Below are 19,990 nucleotides of genomic sequence, written 5' to 3' on the forward strand. Positions count from 1 at the left end.
AGGATAAGGGAGCTACATGAATTCCAACGGAGATAGCTTCATGGTCTGAAAGAAATGTCTCAGAGTCTTGTACAGCTGGTAAGCCGCTCGTCAGTCTTTGACGGGCCTATATTAACCATAAGAAGGAGTTCAATCTCACTTCAATTGCAGAAGTGCAAATGGCAAGATTGAACAACATGAGTATGAAGCGCCTTAGCTGGATCACTGTAAGCCACTCGCCTTGTGTATGTTTCATCTGCTTATATAACTTAATAATTCATTTTCCTGCCGCTCATGTTCGTTTCGGTAAGAAAGTCATTCCTCCTCAACGCTTCAATTATGTTGACACCTGACGTTATTTGCAGAGCGTCTTCGGTATGAACATTGATGCTTTAGCATCTAACCCACATTGTAAATGGCCTCTTTTCTTGGCTATTCCAACTGCAGCTGTGGCCTTAAGTGTGGTCTTCGTCTTGAGGTGGATGGAGCATGTGAGACCCCCTTCCCCCCCACCCCCAGCTTTTCTCACGATCTCCTGCTCACCGTTCACGTCCAGCGAAGGCCTTTAATACCCGACTTTGAGAGAGGGAAGCGGTGAGGCTTGGCTTCCAGACGAAGACGGCGTATGGTGTGGTTCTCAGACTTTAGGGAGAAGCGTGCTTGAGAAGAACATGTACCGCGGGTGACTCAGATCAGGCTGTCTGACGAAGATCATTGGGACAATACATGCATGGAAAATGCAGTTCACACAAGACTCAAATTTAGAATAGCGTTATCTCACGTTCATCGTCTCATTAATTATGCAAAGCGAAGTTCATCATACACATTGATTCAAACATCGCCAACACCTACCTACTCAGGCGAGATCGTGAAGTCGCGACAACCTCACCACCATCACAAAAAAGAATACAAAAATAGCAACCTTCACTAATAAACCACATGGCAAACCGTATGTATCTTCCCCTTAACCGTTCATAGGTACTAATCCCTCTTTTCTCCCCTGACGTCATACCTCTTCCTTAAGACACTAGCCTCACGAGCCTCACGGGTAGGTCACTCGACACCACCAAACCAAGGAAGAGGTACAAACATAACCCACACGCTGAGCCACCAAACTCACCTGACACGGTCAGTCGCCCCGAACGTCCCGAACCCGCCGTCACGGATAGCACGTTGCGCGCACGCGGCGTCGCAAACGGATCGCGGGATACGGTACGGCATCGGCTGGGCGAAGCTGTGCTGGTATATTAATATGAATTCCTAGGTCACCCTAAAACGAAAGAAATGCGAAACATTCATGTTAGTTGTGCGCTGCGCATATGATCAGTTTATACCGAAGCACGGCCAGGAGACGAAGTCATGTAAAAACGGAAAACGGAAATTTACGAGCTCATGATACAGTGTGGGTATGTACACTTGGTGGAGGACATATATACAGCGACGCCGCTGCAGGCCGCCCTGCACTTAATATGACTCTCTCAGTCCAGCCCTCTCCTGCGCCATTTTGCCGCCAAGGCCCGCGCCCCGCGCATCGCGTCGGGCTGCGGCTTCTGGATGCGGCTCGACGCCTCTTCAGGACTCCGCCTGCTACTCATCATAGTGCTGCTACTACTGCTGCTGGTCTTTGCCGGGCTGGCGTCACGACGGCGGTGGTGGGGTATCTTTGGTGAGGAACTGCGAAAAGAAGATGTGGGTATCGAGCGAAGCGAAGAGTATGTTTTGCTGTCGAGGTAAGACGCCGCGGGTGGCATGCAGGACGTCTCCGGCTTCGGCGTCGGGGTCTCTGAGGACTCCATCACATCATCGTCGAAGACGTCAAAGGGTAGTTGGGTGGTGGGGAACTCATCGTCGCAGTCGTCTTCGTCGTCGACCGCGTGTTCCGGGTAGTAATGGCAATCGAGCTGTTGCTCTTCCTCCACGGTGGACTCGCGCGTCGAACGGTTCTCGAGGTCGGAGACCGACGTCGTCAGGGAGTCGGGGTCTTCGGACTGGGAGGTATCTTCCTCCTCGTCGTCGAGACACTGCAAGACCCTTCCTGCGAATCTGCCGGACTCTGATCCTGAGAACGATAATGTTCGCGCGGGAGTGAGGTTGTGGAGGACGTATTCATCGTGGTCGATGTCGATGGGGGAGGATGCAGAGATTTCGGACTGCATGGTCATGGAGCGAGGGGAGGGAGGGAGCTCCGTAGTAGTAGCAGAAGACGAGATGGAGGTGGAAATAGACAAGGGTTCATGCGTCATAACAGGCTTTTCGTCGTCATCGTGAAACAAGGTAGGGCCGCCGTCCTCGTCGAGGCTGCTCAGGTTGGTGCTCGCCGTGCGGACGCTGCACCGATCGCTGAAAGAAGAGCCGGTGGACGAGGCCGAGTAGTAGCCTTGATGACTAGAATAGTCGTCGGGGAGGTAGCTGGAGAAGAGGCGCACAAGGGAGTCGAGGGAACGCGTGCGGAAGAGCTGCAGGGCGTGGGACCACTGAGCGGTGCCGACGAGCTTGGGGCTGGCAATGATCTCGACTGCAGCGAGGTCAAGCGACGCGTTGAGCTCCTTCAGGCGCTGTTCCTTGCGATCGCGCATGAGACGGTGGAATTCGTCGGCGGTATCGGCGAGACGGGAGATTTCGTAGACATCGTGGTGGAAGGCGTCAGGGTCCTGGATGCTAGAAGGGATGGTGTTGTACTGGTCTTGCAGCTTGGTGGAGAGGTCATCTCTCTTCATCCCAAACTTCCAAAAAGGCCATGATTGACACGGTTCGTCCATGTTACTGTGGCGTAATGGCGGAAGGAGATGAAGATCGATTCGCGTGGAGAGGGCGAGTCGGAGTCGGGGGGTTGATGCAGTGGTTAGGAGGGCGGAGGGTGATGGGGTGAAGAGTCGGGGGGAGGCCGTGGGCTTCGGTTCGGTGTACTTGGTTTCTTGTGGGCTTTGACTGACGACATGAGAGGCATCTAGACGAGAGTGCGGGTGATGGGAATCATTTTGGCGGTTTGTCCGGAGAGTAAGTATCGATTTGGGTCGAGGAGCGCAGGCGCAGGTTGTGCTGGGTTGACTGGGCTCGATGGTGATGACAATGGACAGTTTCAGTGCGTGGAGACACCGAGGAGTGCGGGAATGAGTTGGTCGGGGGGGTGCCGGGACGCAATGTGGTGAAGCCAGAGTCGGACGAACATCAGGCCGACTCAAAACATCGCGAAAAAGTCACGTGCGGCCGGAGAGGAATGCAGAAATGACGGGAACGGGCAGGGCCAGGCAGCGCTAGCGCCATGTTGGGGCTAGCGGGGGGCCCTAACAGGTGCAGGGACCCCTGTCGCGCCTCCCAGAATCGGGACACGAGAGCCACAATGGTGCTGCTTAGCCCTGCAATCTCAGGCTCCGCCACCTTAGCGAGCCAATGGGACCCTGTCGGACTTGTGGGTATCTAAAAGTAAACCAATGGGAGGAGGGGGGCGGTATGCAGGGTGGCATGGCGTTTGACCAACAGCCAATGGGAGGCTGCGCTATTGGCTGCAAGTGTCAAAGTGTCTCCACCCACCGAAGCCACGAGACGACTGTTTTTTCCATTGGGAGCAGGCAGGAACGGGTGAGGTGACTGACTGGTGATGGGTGACTGCCCGGCCAGGCCAGGCTTTTCGGACTTTTCCAGTGGTGGAAGTCGCCGGCTGCAGGTTGAGAGAGCCTGAAGCGCAGCCTGAATTGGCATTGAACAGGGCTTGAAGATGAAGAAAGAAAAGGAAAGAGGGAGGAGAGACCTTGACCGGAAGGAATGGATGGAAGGAGGCTCAGTCATCTTCCTCGCTAGACGAGCCAATCATGCCGCATGACTCTTTTAGCACACCGGCTGGCAATGCTGGCCGTTGGCTCACACTCACTCATCGACGCTCATCCAACGCTCATCTGGATTCATCACAGTTCAACTGTTCGTCATTGTCTTCGCCCAGATCTCACACACCCGCCCAGCCTGATCGATACCAGCGTTGAATCTTGCGACAGACAGACACTCTCTTCATAAAGACAAATCTCCTTCCACGGCTGTCCCAGTCACGACGGCCCGCTGTCTCTGTGTTTCCACCTCTTCCCACACGGATGCCGACCCGTGAAGAAACGAAAGACACCAAAGTCAAGTGACTTTGCCTCCATATCGAACCTGGGTCAGGCTCTGGTCAACTGCCAGGGAACCGTCCGGCACTGCAGACCTGCAGACCAACTGTCCCTCGTCCCGGCTGCCAGTGCTTACGCCGTGTTAGCACACTCTCTGATCTCCGAGTTGGAGCCCTCTCATCTCCATCCGTGAGGCCGTTGGAGAGGCGCTGATTGTGGCTGGGCATCGTCAGCACAGCTGCCGTTTTGCCTATCTGACGCCCGAAAGTCATGTTGCTCTGCCCATGCCAAAGTCACTCCACGCGGAAGATGCGCACCAGGGTACTTTGTGATCCCCATTGACCCCATCAACCAGGGCTGAAGCGCACTGCGAGATCATCCAGTTGGCATCCGTCCTTTCCCCCCTCTCCCCAAGAAAGTACACAAGGCCAGGCACCCGTGTCTGTTCTTCCACAGGGTTCGATGACTCTTTTTCTTCCACAACTGCACTGAAAGCTGTCGCGTTTCTCTTTCTCAACACATCTGTGCCAGATCTCACTTTGAGCACTGAACACACTCAGAGCATATCTGTCTCTTGTTCCCCGGCCATCGGGAGACGAAACAGAAACATTCAAGACTGCTGTGCCGTCCTACTGACTTGCGCAACTCACCACAATCTCACCGTGCCCATCGGTTAGTAGCTCTCTGCTAGTCAGGACTCTCCGTCAGTCACTCTCTGCTCTACTCTGTACCTACTGCGTATCGGCCGATTAAAACTACTTGAGGCTGAGACTCCATCAGCAGGCCCTCCATAAGGTCCCAAGGTCCCTCCCCGTCCCGTCCCCGTTGCACACACCGTTCCCGTTCATCCCCCCAGTCTACTGTCTCTCCCAATCCCACCCGTCACTCAGTCCATCAGTCAGGCAGTCAGTCACTGACTTATCGCTGGTTTCCCGCTGGTTGACTTTGGGCTCATCTGTCCATCTGTTCATCTGACGTCCAGTCTCTGCTGCTCTCCGCCGACCTGCCTCTCCTCGCGCCCTCATTGTTGGCTGTGCCCTGGCGGCTCTTAATTCCGTGCTGTTCCTGCATTTGTGCCTCAAATCCACTGTCTCTCTCTTCTACTCCCCTCGCCTTTTTTCTTTTCCCTTTCCTCATTCATCCTCCCGCATCATCGCAACTCTTCCTCAGACCCAACGAAAGCGTCACGGAACCCACGGTCTGATCCCACTTCTCCCGCAGCAGAAGACGAAGACGACATAAAATCTCACAACGCTCACCCTGCTTGCGCAACCGCCTTACCAAGCCTCAGCCCGTCTGCCTGGCCGACTATCCCCGGACAGACCACATCTTACTCACTCTCAATCCAATCCCATCCCGGCCATTCCTACACTACCTAACCCACCTTACCTTGCTTGCCTTTGCCGCCACTGCACACACGTACGCAGGCAAACTCCCCTTCGCTCCAACCCGTCCACAGTCCGTGTGCGACTGAGTGAGTCCCCTCCGAGTCTATTGTAACCGCATCCCGTCATCCGCGCGCAACGCATGGACCACGACGACGGCTAGAGCCTCCGCCGCCATCGTCGTCGTCCTCCCAACCACCACCCACCCCCTCCCCTCTCCCCCGTCTCTCATGGGCGACCGCCGCCGGGCCCTTGGCTCGGAGGAGCCCTCGGAGGAAAAGACGGAACCCTTCTCCCAGACCGAGATCGACCGGCGCCTGGGCAGCATCCGCGTCGACGAGCCCCTCGACCTGCCGCAGCCCGACGCCGTCCCCCTCGACCAGCTCCGCGTCGAAGAGCACCACCACAAGCAGGGCATCCGCATCCTCGTGAGGCCCCTCACCCGCAGCCGCTCCGTCAGCCCGGGCAACTACAACTGCCAGTGGCTCGCCCTGCGCGCCGAGGTCGCCTCCGAGAAGGAGCCGCAGCACAAGGTCCTCGCCGTCACCCAGACCTCCAAGGACATCAAGTTCTCCGTGCGCATCCCCCCGGAACGCCTCGACGACGACAACACGCCCCGCCCGCCGCTGTGGTGCGAGCTGTACTACGACCCCGCGAGTGACAACCAGATCCTGCTGAACCGCTCGGAAGTGCCCATCTCGCTGACCAGGATATCCGACGGGCCCTCGAGCTGCGGGTGGACGGTCAACCCCGGAACGCCAAAGGCGCTCTCGCCAGGCACATGGCGCATCAATGTGCGCGAGACGTCCGTCCTGGACTTTAGAGTGCTGGCGAAGCGCCCGGCGTTCTTCAGGCAGGACTCCGACCTCAGATCAGAGCCAGACTCCGGCTCGGGCTCAGACGCCCTCAACGCCTCCGGCAAGCGCTCCTTCACCCTCGACGCTGGCGCCGACCCCGCGCGCTCCGAGAAGAAGCCGCGCACCGCCGACGAAGAAGACGGCGTCATCATGTTCCTCCGCCCGGCCGCGAAACCCCTCGTCTTCCCCCTCCCCACGGAAGCCAAAACCACAACAACCACCGGCACAAGCAGCGCGCTCGTCCCCGCCAACGGCCACGCCCTGCTCGACATGCAGTCCCGCGAGACCGTCGCCATCCCCGGCGGCTGCGAGATCGACGAGTACACCGTCACCAAGCGCGACCAGATCGCCTCCACGGCGCTCTCCTCCGTCTTCACCGCCGAGCACTCCAACGTGCCCGACGGCATCGTCACCGTCAAGGTCCTCAAGACCCGCTCCGCCCCTTCGGCGGCCAACCCCGCCGCCAAGCCCCAGGACAACAACGAGCGCAACGTCATCCGCCAGGCCGACATGTGGCTGCGCGAGTACCAGTCCCAGGACGACCTGCGCCACGAGTCCATTGTCAAGCTCTACGGCGGCGACGCGCGGTACCTCTCCCTCTACATGGAGCACGTCGACGCGAAAGACCTCGCCGCCAAGGGCGTCTGGCGCAATCATTTGGACCACTCCTTCACCGGCACGCGCGCCGACGCCTTCGCCATCCTGCGCGACATCGCCGGCGCGCTGCACTACCTGCACAGCAAGTCCCTCGTGCACAACGACATCAAGCCCGCCAACATCCTCTACTCGCCCTCGCGCGGCGCCGTCCTCTGCGACTTTGGCCTCTCCACGCACACCTCCGGGCCTGTGACGACTGGCGGCACGCCGTACTACATCCCGCCCGAGTTCATCGGCAAGAAACTCCGCGGGCCGCCGTCGGACGTGTGGGCGCTGGGGGTGACGATGCTGTACGTGCTGGGCAAGATCCCGTTCCCGGACGCGCGCAGCCGCAAGGGCGGCGCGCAGGTGGGCGGGCGCCCGCTGTACTGGATGATCGCGGACGTGAACCGGACGATGGCGGCGCCGCCGATGGGCACGCGGCCGCCCTGCGCGGCGGTGGACATGATGTACATCTGGCTGAGCGAGGTCGCGCAGGCGCGGGAGAAGCTGTACCCGCGCGACAGGCTGGAGAGGCTGGTGAGTGATATGCTGATCCCGCTGCCGAGCCAGAGGATCACGATGGCGCGGGTGATGAGGGAGCTGTTCCTTGTGGAGCAGAGCGCTGTCAAGAGGTGATGATGTGAGGTTTGTTTTTGCATTGGATTTAATACCTGTGTCTTTTTTATGTTTGACGAGATGGATGTTTTGCGAGAGATACCACTGATGTTGGGCATTTGTTTTCATTTCTTTGTTGGCTTTTGCATTGAGTAAGTTGTTGTCATTCTTACATGGTTTTGTCATCGTTGACGTGAACCAGACTTGCATTTTTCTGCATCATACACTATTGCGCACATCTCATATACCATATTACAACCAGCATACTGCATCATTAGGATATTTCCTCCTTGTTTTTATTTGCCACGGTGGCCGGATGGAGGGGCTGGTATCAAGGCATACAACTCATGTACATTAGAAAGGGTCGTCACACACACACACACGCCCACGCACATAACACAACACAACACATTCCTCGTGCTCTCTCGTGATGTTCCCCCTTATCACGTCACACTTTTCTCCCCTTGCTCCGTCGCATCACAACCTTACAAACTCATCCCAAAGACGAAGGCCATGCTCAGACCGACGATGGACGTCAGCGCGACCGCGTGCGAGCCGCGTCCCGCTGCGCCACTGCTGCCGCCGCCACCGGAGGTCGAGTTGCCGCTGCTGTTCCCGCTGCCGCTGCCCTCCTCGACGGTGCCGTTGGCGCTCTGCTCCTTGACGGTGTACACCTCCACGCCCTCCGTCTTGCACTGGTCCGAGGGGAGCGTGGTCGCGTTGGCAGTAAACCGGATGTCGGCGCACTATACTCCATCGTCAGCTCATGTTCTCCCCCTCCCAGTTCTCCAGTTTCAAAAGCACCAAAACCCGGGGGAAACGTGGAAAACAGGGGATAACTCACGTTGTAAAGACCAGCCCCGGCGTCGCCCACCGTCACCACCTGGATACTCCCCTTCTGCCCCTCCTTCGCGGGCGTCGTGAGGTTGAGCTTCTCGACGCAGAGCACGCCGCTGCCGGTGGCGTTCCAGAACTGCGGGGTCAGCGTGATGTTGTGCGTGGTCACGTTGCCGTCGGCCTCGATCCCGAGGTTGATGAAGACGTAGGTCCAGTCGTGGTGCAGGTCGAGCTCGAGGGAGCCGCCGTCGAGGGGCCAGTCGGTGACGTTGCCGGTGCCGTAGGGGACGCCGGCGCCTTTTGGGTGTGTTAGCACTGCTGTTGATGTGGAGGAGTGTTGTGGTGAGGTGGGACGGAGATGGGGAGGTGGGTGAGGGAACGTACATGGGTACAGCCACTGCGAATATCCCGTCTCATTCGTGCCCTTGAGCGTGTCGGCTCTCCAGGAGGGGTAGGCGAGGCCGAAGTGCGCGGCGGCCAGATTGGCGGCGCCGAGGGCGAGGAGGAGGGTCTTGGGGGCCATTTTTTGTTTTTGGGTCCTGCTGATCTGCGTGTGGAGATGGTGAAGGTTAAGTTTGTTCAGCGGGTCGGTTGATGGGACAAGATCTTGCCAAGACTCGAGACTGGAGAGTGTGCGATGCCACACCGAGAGACAGAGGCACTCGCGGTTATATATACCCTTCCAACATTACCTAGCTGCTTGTTTGCATGTGTTGTAACCCCCGCAGAGGAGCGAGCATGCAGATTGCGCTCTAAAACATTTTAGCTTATCCTTCCCATTGGGAAAGGTAAGGTAGGCATGGCAAGGATGGGAGCTGTTGCTGCCCATAGGGATGTGGTTGGCAGAACCAGGTCAGTCTAGCTGGGCTGGCCAGCTGCGGGAAACCTGCGCAGGAAAGTACGCCACAACAAAATGAGAGAGCAGACCTATGGCAGCGTGCCATCTCTGCTGGGTTCGGCATCACGTCTAGACCGGGCTCGCATGCCTGCTTCACTGGGAGAGACGCTGTAACGGGAAGGTGAACCAATCTCAGCCGCCAATTGAGCAAGTTTTTCTTATTTGCTGCTAGTGACGAGCTCCCGGCTAAGCTCAACGAGAGATCACAAAGACGGGATGTTGGCAGCTGCGTTGAGCTTACATGGATGGGCTTGAGGTCGGAGAGAGGTTCGTGGCGGGTGAGTGTGGTTGGCGCGGCGAATCAGATGGGGCGGGGCGGGGCGGCGGCGTAAGGCGGCGCTAGCGCGGATGCAAGTATCTTGCTCAAACTCACGCAGCAACCGAATTGGGGGTTGTTGCTGCTGCTGGGGAGATGATGGCATGTTTGGATTGGATGGGGGAAAGATGGGAGTTTGAGGAAGGGGGTTGGAATGCGGGAGGAATTGTGTTGCTGTGGCTGCTGTCCTCTCTTTCATGAACAACAACTTCGCCGGCTAGGGTTGATGACGGTTCATGGAGTGTGGTAGATTTGGCCCGGGTAACGGGTTTCAGGACCGACGAAGCTTGAAATCTGGAAGACGGACGTCGCAGTAGGTTGCAGGGAACACGAAAGGAGTGCGGAGAGGAGAATACAGCCCTCGAAGCGCACATGCCTCAAGGATGTGTCCCAATCAATCGTACAGCTTTGAGCCAGCCTTCCACCACCGCATCTCCCGGTCCATCGCCGTGAAAAACATGAGTTGGAGAACCCGAAGCAGCGACGGGCCCGAAAGAGAAATCCAATTTGGCCCCTCGTCCCGGACACCACGCAGAGCAAAGTGGAGAGAGACCTTGCCGCCGCTCGCCGAGAGCCCCCAGAGCAGCCCCGAACCATGTCTCCACCAGACCGTGGCGAGGTCCAAAGAGAAGGGGAACGTGCGACGTCCAGAGTTTACTTGGCTGAACCCCGCAGGCCGGCTCTAATTTCAACCTCACCTCCATGAAACTTCCGCGGCTTTAGACTTTCCGGATATAAGAGTCTTGCTGCCCCCTCCAGCAATTGTACTCCATTATCATTCCGTCTCGTGAGCATTTCCAGTCCCACGCTGACATCCAGCTGCTCCGCACTGCTAGCCACAGTTGCAGACTGATTATAGGAGGCACACTCGGTAGCGGACTTGATCTTATCTCGTCTTTGAATGTCGGCATCGTCATCGTTCGCTCGCTCAGTCGCGGTAGGAATGCTCTCGTCACTCCCTTCGGTCATCATCCGTAAATTCGTCGTGCTTTCTATAAGCTGAGTCAGCTGCCATCTGCGCCGATGGTTTAGTGGTAAAATTCTCCGTTGCCATCCAGCAGCATCGGGGAGCCGGGGGTTCGATTCCCCCTCGGCGCAAGCTTTTGTCCTCCCCCACGATTTTCAGGCTTGGTGTTCCGTTTTTTGATGTTGAGGGGCCATGGAGGTTAGACGGATCGGTAGTCGTTCGATATTGACTTTTGAGCAGAGCACTGAGATGAGGTTGGAAGAGCATGGTTTCTATCAACGGTCATGGGTCGGCAGCCTGTCGTATTGCGCGCAGCACATTGGCCATCCTCGTACTGAAGCAGTCCAATTTAGCGTAGGGTGGTGTCGAACCAGTCGGGGGGTCGGTTGTATGGTTCACAGACGCGAGCTGGCGACGCCCCAGTGCCGTTGTCGGGTCTGAAGCTGCGACATCAAAATTCGTGAATAGTTCTGCTCAACTCTTCAGTGAACGTTTCGTGTTTGGGAAGGCTATCTGGCGCAGCTTCTGCCTGTCCATTGAAGGTTGAAGAAGACCTTCTGTCACGGATATGACGATGACTTGCGTCCCTCGGCGAGAGACAACCATATATCGAGCTCTTTCAACGGCAATGGAGGGGCAGAGACTCGAACCCCGCCGACTGACTCAACGTAAGGCGGCCAATAATTGACTTCCGATTGCTCGTCCCTCGAGGAATTGCATCATCTTTTCAAGGAAAACTCGACAACGAGGCATGCGCAATGGCGCGATGGAGGGAAACCGATGGGGAAGTCGCGGCGGCCTCAAGTCACTCCGTATCTTTTTCCTGCAGCCAAGTGGGGGCATGTCAGCTCTGCCAGCCAATAGTGCCTCTCTCCGCAGGAATCCGCCTACCGTTCAGCCCTGGCTTGCGGGGGCTGCTTGTGTGTCTACTTATATGTTGGAGTTCAAGATGGTCTCCGAACGTGTAACTGCTCACGATAGGGTGGTAAATGGCGTAGATAAAATGGAAAAAAAGACTGATTTCGGTATAAAATAAGATAATTGATCGTATGTTTCTTTAAACAACGGAATAAGCCACAGCATACAGTAGAGACTGCCTCTCAATGATCAGTGACCTAACATTTAATCCATCCAACAGGTAGACCATCCCGCTGCGGACGACGCACGGGCCACTGAGGCCAAATCGCTGCGCCCCCAGGAAAACGGCACAGGCAGCGTCCATTCAGCCAGTAGGAAAGCTTCTGCCTAAGTCACTGGGTTGTTCAAATCCCCAGGCATCCCTCGCGCATCTCGAATCTGACCTTCTTTCTTTCCTCATCCGACTTACACTTACTCTACCTATCTTCAAACATCGCCTTCATCTTACTATTGCACGCAAGCTTGACATCGATTCGGATCATCGATACAACCCTTTTCAAGCTTTCTTAGCACCCCGCCCTCATCACCAATGCGCTGGTTGTAGAAGCCGCTTCGCCCGCCGCCAAGATGGCCCTGCACCATGATCCACCGGTCAACGACCGTCTGGACCAATATGACTACGATGGCGATCCTGGCCGACTCGTGCCTGAACCGCCCTGCCCTTCCGCTCTCGAGATTGACGAGCGATCCGATTTGATGCGACTGTCTCTGCACATTGGTAGTGCTTCTGACGGATGCGATGAAATGGATTGCTCGACGATCACCGAGAACGACTACTCCGACGACGGTGGATGCCATATTGCACCTTCATGGACATCGCCCGTCGACTCCAACATGCTTTCAATCTTGGGGTCGCTTGCGAATATGATGCAGAAGGTAGGCTAACAATTTAGAGAATTTATCAACGCTCTACGAAACGTAGGCGCTAACACACCTACCAGTCTCAGTTGCCTGCACATGCAATGACACGTCGGTACCGACGGATGTCGTGCTGCAACCCAGACATCAGCGTCAGCTACTTGTCGATGTTTCGACGAGCGGAAGACGCTGCAAGATGTGATGTCGCGACAAGCGACATCGCAAACGTGGACCCTTTCCGCGCCGGCGGAAAAGGTGCCATGATTCAGGGTCGCGAAGATCACAAGCAGGAGACATTTTGCTTGAGATATGATCCTCCCAGCGCAGCTTGCGCAGCCATTGCTTGCCAAGACTTCCATATCACGCCTCGGCGCCAGGAAGTCATCGGCATCATGAAGAACCTGTCGGTTGCTGTCTAATATGGTGAAGATGACGCCGGTTATTCGCGCAGGTAAGGCTTCGACTCGAGTTACTTCTCACCCTGTGACATGCGACATGCGACTAACGCTCACCCCTAGGTTGGCCAAGGACCTGAGTACGTCGTAAAACTTCTCGAGCGGACATCTAAACTTGATGACTCCAGATCCCACATCGCTCACACACAACCAACGCCATTTGTAAACCGCTACGCTCAGCACATTGCCGAGTCCACCACCATCTACGACCACAGCTACAACCACTTTGACCAGCAACCTTCAGCTTCGCCCACGGAGTTGATCGAAATGTCTGCTGCAACTTCCACAACAGTTGGCAGACTAGAAGGCGACAACACTACCCACACCGAGATTGACCCCCTCCTCACTACCACCATGGCAGTGACTTCCACCGGCTGGCCCTACGGGGCCCAGCCCGGATGCGCTGCACCCCACGACACAATGGAGAACATGTTCACACAAGGCTCGCCTCTCTCCGAGCTCTACGATTCGCCGGACGAGATGGCCTGGGCCACCTACATCAACGAGGAGATGCTCGCCCCCAGCGACCTCACCATGAACTACCCCTACCCCACGGACACCAGCTCCCCGGAGGACATCATCAACGACCCCACCGTCCAGTACGCCGTCGAGCAGAGCCTCTTCTCCTTCAACGACCCCCTCCCAGACCTCTCGGCGTCGTCGGACTACCTCTCGGGCGACCAGCTCTCCGTCTCCTACTTCGGCAGCGCAAACACGTCCCCCTTCGAGCAGTCCCTCGACTACATCCCCGACGACATGGACTTCCTCCAAGACTCCAGCTCCATGCCCGTCTGGCCCCTCTCCTCCGCCACCGCCTGCCCGCTCCCCATGAGCACCACCTCCCCGACCTCAGCGGACGCCGCCGACCACCCCTACCGCTGCACCACCGACAACTGCACAAAGACCTTCCGCAAGGAGGCCCAGCTCAAGCAGCACCAGCGCGTCCACCGCAAGTCGCTCGTCTGCACCATCTGCCGCGCCGAGCGCCACACCGAGCACAAGTTCGCCCAGGTCCGCGATCTCGAGCGGCACCTGCAGGCGCGGCACCCCGAGGTCGCGCAGACCGCCAACGTGCGCTCCGAGATCCGCGAGTGCCCCCACCCCGGCTGCGACCACCGCGGGCGCAGGGACAACGTGTCGAGGCACCACGAGAGCAAGCACGGCAAGAAGCTCAAGTGGAAGAGGGGCGTTCCCCACGTGGTGGGTTAAAAGGGAGGGTCCTTTCTCTCTGATGGGTGATGAGAAAACATAAAAGAGCGATGTGAGTTTCTGGCGTTTATTGATACCTGCATTTGTTTTGATTTTATGACCGGTTCGGTTTGGGATATCTCGGTAGCATAGTGCATTTAGACCAATACATCTCAAAATAACTGCTGGTTCCCGTGGGTGAATGTTGAGGCTGCATTGAGGTTGCTCGCCAAACTGGAGCCGCTCCTTGTTGCGCCACGCGTATGGAAGTTGTCAAAACAATGAGACCTGCTGCAGCGGACAGGCATTGAGAGGTTGGGGCCACAATTGGGTATTCGCAGTACCCTGCCCCTCCTGGAGACGGGTCAACTCTCTTGCTCCGCGTAGCCATCTTCAACTTCATCACCATTCCCTTGCCAGCTTAGTATCAGTCTCACCTATTCGTAACTTCAACACGAATCCCCACACTGCTGCTTCCATCTTCAAGGGCATCATGTTCGGGGAACGAGTTGCCACATCCCACATCTTCAACTCTACCATCAATAATTTTAAGTGGAACCGTGGCTTTTCGCTAATGGAGAAAGACCCAAGCATCCACTCGGGTGATAGCAAAAAACGGCCGATTTTTGAGCGGACATGCTTGCCCTTCCTCTACTACTACGCTCGATGTTAGGAAAATATTGTTTTTGTTTTTGGATACATTCCATCTCCCTGGTGTCTCTTTCGTTTCTTCCCGTCACAAGATTACTTGCCTGTAACCCACCTTGAACACTGTGATGAAGAAAAGCAATTACTATGATCTGTGCGCTGGGGATCTCTTTTCACAAACCTTGAGGATTGACGGCGGCGGGAATTTCTTCGGGTTAGGGTTACGAAAGTTTTGACTACAAGCCCTTTCTGGTCTACCTCCATGGCTGTAGATGGCTGGAGAAAAGTCACCTCGCCGCCACCAAGAAAAGGTTTTCCGTGCCTGACCCGGAGATGAATGTGCCCCTGAGTCACAAATCCGTTAATGTCCGCTGTAGATGGTGTTTCGCCACATTGTGGAACACAGTTTACGGCCCCTGAACGGGTCGTGGGCGGTTCCTGACAAAGTACTACCAATGCAGGTTAGCCACAGTTTTCAGGGGTTGGCTATCTCTGGAGTTTTCAGTCAATGACCAACCTGGCAGTCTAGTAGACGGCCTTCAGCCACATTGTGGGATACAGTATACGGCCCCTGGGCGGCCCCTGAGAAAGAAAAGCCAGTACCCAGGGTTTGAGTTGACAACTCTGCCCGGCTGTTCAGCAAGTGACAATAGCATCTGGTCCGTAGTCTAGTCTGTCTTGCGGATGGGCATTTACAATGTCTACTCAACTCCTTCAGTGTGCAACTGTTGCATCTTTTGAAGGTTCCAGGTCTTTGCAGTGCTGTCTTAAATCCTGTTCTAGCAAGTGGTAGAGAGACCACTTCCGGGCATCCGCTTTCTTGTCAAACCGTCCACAACCACACCTTTTCAGAGACTTTGCAACTTTGTATGATGGCTTTACGGACTTTGCCACCTGACATGAAGTTTCGGGAGCTCTCAAGTCTGCCAAGTGGCACAATGTCCCACCTCTTCGACTTGAGAACTCTGCAATATGACCAATCCTCCTCGCTTTGACTTCAACTACGGGCTTCAATTGCAACTCCGCATAGATGTTTGACTTCACACGCAAGGTGGTGTATCATGTATGGACTCTTCATGCTTGGTAATGGTATACGGATGGGACTGAAAGGTGAGGAGGAGAGAGATTGCGGCGAGCCTTCAGAATCCTTTAAAATGCCTGCCTCGCTCCCTCTTCCCGGGCTTTCTTTCTTTCCTTCTGTGTCTCACTTCGTTGAATCGTACTCTCGACTTACTTCTTCAAGTCGCTATTTTACAAACCGCTGTTCATCTCGCCACTCACTACTTTACTCTTCACTCTGATTACTCCACTTTATTACATCCTCCAACTATCTGTTGTTCGGCTCCTTAAGCGTTCGCTATCACTATCGTTCGGCTCCTAAGTCGTTCAGCGTCAGTACCATAGTCCGGCATTATCATCGTCCGGTCCCTTTACTACTACACCATATCAGCTCGCATCATGTCTTCTACCACCATGATCGCCAACCGTACCTCCATCATCCCCGCCAACGGCTCCGTCGTCCGCCACAAATTGGGCGTTGACATGACCATCACAGCCGGCGGAGAGGTTACCGGTTTCGAGCTCACAGACGCTACCAACAAGACCCTTATTTGGACTGGCTGCGCCAGCACGGTCAAGATTAGTTGGGACAATTATGGAGTAAAAGACGTCGCAAACCAATATCGGGAGCTTCTCAGCTACCTGCAGACGTTCGCGAAAGTTTTTCATTACACTCGCCCAGAAGTGCATGACTTGCGCTGTACCGTCAAGATCACCTTCGAGAACAGCGACCAAGCCGCGATGGCAGTCAAAAACCTCGCGCACCAACATTCGGAGTACTTCCGTTGTCATCAGGCCTTCGAGGCCCGTATTGGAGTACCCTGCGACCAGATGAGTACGATCTCTAAGAAATTCAACGAACTTCATGTCCTCGCCCTCCGCGACAGAGTGACCACCGAGGTCCAGCGATCAGAGACCATGGCCAACATCACCGTTACTGGCTACAACAGGCTGGCTGTGACCAACATGAAGAGACAGCTTGAGGAGCTCATTAAGCAAAGCACCCTCCTCGACACCACTACCATTCGCGCTCCCAAGATCGAGTCAGAACGTACTTGCATGGCCTGCTTTGACATACTTGAACGGCCGGTTCTGCCATCTTGCGGACATCAATCACTTTTCTGCGCCGAGTGCCTGCTCGAGACATACAGAGCCAACCACAAGAAGGGGCCTCTCCGCTGCACTGAGCAGAACGATAACGGAGAGTTATGCAGCCAGCCTATCGACCTCGAGTGTCTCGCCAACAACCTACCTCCAGCACTCTTTGAGGATTTTCTCGACCTGGCCGCCAATGCCTTCGTGGCACGCAACCCTAATCTTGTACGCCACTGCCCCACCCCGGGGTGCCGCCAGGTCTACCAGCCAACACCCAAGACCGAAGACTCCATGGGCACACCAAAGACATGCCCGGATTGTCTGGTGCGTCTCTGCACCACGTGCGGCCACCAACACGACAACGACACTTCCTGCGAGTCGATGATAGACACAGATCTCGAACAGGCCAAAAAAGACCTTGAGGCCCGAGATTGCCCCGGATGCTCAACTCCGATCGTCCGATATGAGGGTTGTAACAAGGTTGAATGTCCAGGATGCGGCACTTTCATCTGTTGGTCTTGCATGAAAACATACACCACCGCCCTTGCAGCCTACAACCATATGGTAAAGGATCACGGCACCGTCGGCGAGGGATATATTGCCTTCGACGACAACGGCGATCCCATCCTGCCTGAAGATGAGCGGATCGAGAATGAGCTTGCAGAACTCCAATTCCCTGTCGACGACGAAGATCTCGAGCCCGCACAAGATGACGGAAGGGATAGGGGTGAGGGACGTATGGAGGCGCGCGTCGAAGAACAAAAACAACTACAAGAACGACCGCTCGCTCAGGATCTTCCCATCGGCCAAAGCTGGTGGTAGATCCTCGCCCATACGTCCTCCCTTAGTAGTTTCCTACTTTGGGTTGTCACCACCCCTCGTACATAACAACACCATTCTGCCAGACCATGAATGGACCGAGTACAAGCTTGCCGAGCAAGAGTATCTCGACGACAACAAGTATTATCTCGACAAAGATCAATATGAGGAATACGGAATGCGACTCGAGCCCACACAAGATAACAGCCGAGATCGCGGGGAGGAAAGGATGGAGGTGCGCGCAAACAAACAACCACAACCACAACAAATAATGCCGGACGACGCCGCCAACAACTACCACTACAACAATGACAACTCTGACGGAAAGCAATTGATTCCTGACGATGTCACAGGGCGTCCGGCCCCCGCACTCGAGAGTTACCCAGGCCATGCCTATGGTAGTTTCTCACACCCATCCTCCCTCTAACAGGTTTTTTTTTAACCCTTCGGGGGTTTTTTTCCTTGTTTTTTTTTTTCCCCTTCGGGGTTTTTTTTTTCTTTTTTTGGCCCAACAATACAAACCACAACCACCACCGCTAAATAAACGTTCCCTAACCTGTGCAATGTGACGTGATGATGCCTGTCAATATGTGTAGAAGTGCGTAGATGTATGTTGTGTGCCCCCATTCCGTGATGTGCCCCACTTAATAACGGGCGTCCTCCTCTGTGGCTTGCGTCTTACTTTGCCGCAGTGACCGTGCATGATCACGCCATCCAATTATTGAAGCTATTTAGAAAGAATTGGCCCTCCCACACTGTGCCTCTGGCCTACCCTTCTCCCGCAGTCCTTCTCGCCGTTCTCTCTATCACCATCCCTGTCGTTCTCTCTGCCCCCTTATCTGCCGTCTTCTCTGTCGCTCTCTCTGCCATTGCTCCATTGTCCGACCGTCGAACTTCTCTCTTGACTATGTAATTCCTTTGCGTGAAGCTGCGTGTAAATATTGCATACTTAGCCTTCCTCAGATATGCAAAACCATGGAATGATACAGGTCTGGCACAATCGCAGCCCGCCCAACTTCGAACCACGATCTGAGCCTCGAGTGTGGCTGCTTGGCGCCTTGATCAGTCCAATATTTTGTGAAAAGTCTGACGGCGCAAGGTCCAACTCAATGATGGCCAACAACCCGGAGGATAAAAGCCCAAGAGGTTCCTATGTAGAAGGCCAATGAAACGCCTTGTGAAGCCTAGCTTTCTAAAAACATCACACCTCCGCCTCACGTGCCTCTTGTTTTCAAACCCTGTATGTTCTCCAGGTAACGTGCCGCGTTTTCGGTCCAGCTCTCAGGGTTGTAGAGGGGAAAATCTCTATTGTTGTCAGCCTCTCCACCTCTGTTCCGTTAACTGCTGTACTCAGTATGTTCAAACTCCTTTCGTCTCGAGTCAGAGACATGGTACACACGCACGACAACCCTCGTGGGGGTAACACCTTGTCTCCAAATGAATCGTCTCTGGAGAACGGCCAACTATGCCGGGATTGTCATCGGGGGCGATGCGCCAAAGGTGATGACTGCGAGTTCAGTCTTGGCAAGAGCCTGTTCAAGAAGACTGCCATGAACCTCTGCAGGTTTTTCTCGAGAGGGTCCTGTCGCTTTGGGGAGGAGTGCAGTATTCCACACGTTGACGTGCCGTTGGACCAATTCGCACGTGTTCTGCCTACGCAGGCGCGTTGTCGCAGGGGAAGTGAATGCCGCCTTCCCCATGGGGACCCAGAAGAGGATACTGTGAGTATCACACTACATTTCGGTTGCATCAGACTGTCGCAAAAGCTCACTTAATCACGCAGTTGTCCACCGAAACCGATTCGCGCACACGACAGTTGCTCGGAGCAACCTTCACGTTTGGCCCCGGGGCATCGGTCTGTGATGTTACTCTACCTGATAACTCGACCGCCGTCATTCTCAACATTGTGGGACCATGCAGTACGACGGCAGTTCAATTGCTGTTAGAACAAAGGGGCTTCCATGTCCCTCTCACGTCCATTAAACTGAGATCCCAAGACTCGGGGCTCAAGTACGCTGTTGTCAACGGTCGAGTCCCTGGGTTTGCGGAGCTTTTGCGCGCGAACTTTGAGAAGAAGAAGGCACACGGCGTGTTTTCAGGGATTCAAGTTGTCACCGAAGAGATAAATCCGATTATGGAAAAAGAGGACTTTCACGTTGTGACTAGTCGGAAGATTAAGTGCTCTTGGCCAAAGGACCGCGACGGATCTGACTTTGCTTGCGAAAAAAACGAGCTTGCAATGGTGGAAGCTATGCTGGCAGCCGTCGGCGAGTTGGAAACACGGCTTTCTCTCGGGTCAGACGACGAAGATCGTATATTGGACTCGGTGGCTTGGTTTAAAGGAGCAGAAGACGCCAAGC

At 55.4% G+C, this 19,990-nt stretch overlaps 5 protein-coding genes across 5 annotated transcripts; 3 read left to right on the forward strand and 2 right to left on the reverse strand.

Annotated features, from left to right (window-relative positions):
- Window positions 1–1,457: 1,457 nt before the first annotated feature.
- Window positions 1,458–2,738, reverse strand: CGCA056_v009981 (uncharacterized protein; the record flags this gene model as incomplete). Its single annotated transcript, XM_037325228.1, has 1 exon — window positions 1,458–2,738. The coding sequence occupies one exon, from the start codon at window positions 2,736–2,738 to the stop codon at window positions 1,458–1,460; it is 1,281 nt and encodes a 426-aa protein (XP_037177308.1).
- A 2,953-nt stretch (window positions 2,739–5,691) lies between these two features.
- SAK (Serine/threonine-protein kinase PLK4) lies at window positions 5,692–7,593 on the forward strand (the record flags this gene model as incomplete). Its single annotated transcript, XM_037325229.1, has 1 exon — window positions 5,692–7,593. The coding sequence occupies one exon, from the start codon at window positions 5,692–5,694 to the stop codon at window positions 7,591–7,593; it is 1,902 nt and encodes a 633-aa protein (XP_037177098.1).
- A 464-nt stretch (window positions 7,594–8,057) lies between these two features.
- On the reverse strand, window positions 8,058–8,932 carry CGCA056_v009983 (Uncharacterized protein; the record flags this gene model as incomplete). The annotated part of the gene is made up of 3 exons (XM_037325230.1): window positions 8,058–8,318; window positions 8,417–8,706; window positions 8,794–8,932. The coding sequence occupies 3 exons, from the start codon at window positions 8,930–8,932 to the stop codon at window positions 8,058–8,060; spliced, it is 690 nt and encodes a 229-aa protein (XP_037177310.1).
- Window positions 8,933–12,075: 3,143 nt separating this feature from the next.
- CGCA056_v009984 (uncharacterized protein) lies at window positions 12,076–14,030 on the forward strand (the record flags this gene model as incomplete). The annotated part of the gene is made up of 3 exons (XM_037325231.1): window positions 12,076–12,384; window positions 12,450–12,773; window positions 12,885–14,030. The coding sequence occupies 3 exons, from the start codon at window positions 12,076–12,078 to the stop codon at window positions 14,028–14,030; spliced, it is 1,779 nt and encodes a 592-aa protein (XP_037177110.1).
- A 2,085-nt stretch (window positions 14,031–16,115) lies between these two features.
- CGCA056_v009985 (ATP-dependent RNA helicase DEAH11) lies at window positions 16,116–17,633 on the forward strand (the record flags this gene model as incomplete). Its single annotated transcript, XM_037325232.1, has 1 exon — window positions 16,116–17,633. One exon carries the CDS (start codon window positions 16,116–16,118, stop codon window positions 17,631–17,633), a length of 1,518 nt encoding a protein of 505 aa, XP_037177311.1.
- Window positions 17,634–19,990: the final 2,357 nt, after the last annotated feature.

Source organism: Colletotrichum aenigma, assembly GCF_013390185.1.
Source record: "Colletotrichum aenigma strain Cg56 chromosome Unknown KSG_Cg56_contig06, whole genome shotgun sequence".
Lineage (NCBI taxonomy): Eukaryota > Fungi > Ascomycota > Sordariomycetes > Glomerellales > Glomerellaceae > Colletotrichum > Colletotrichum aenigma.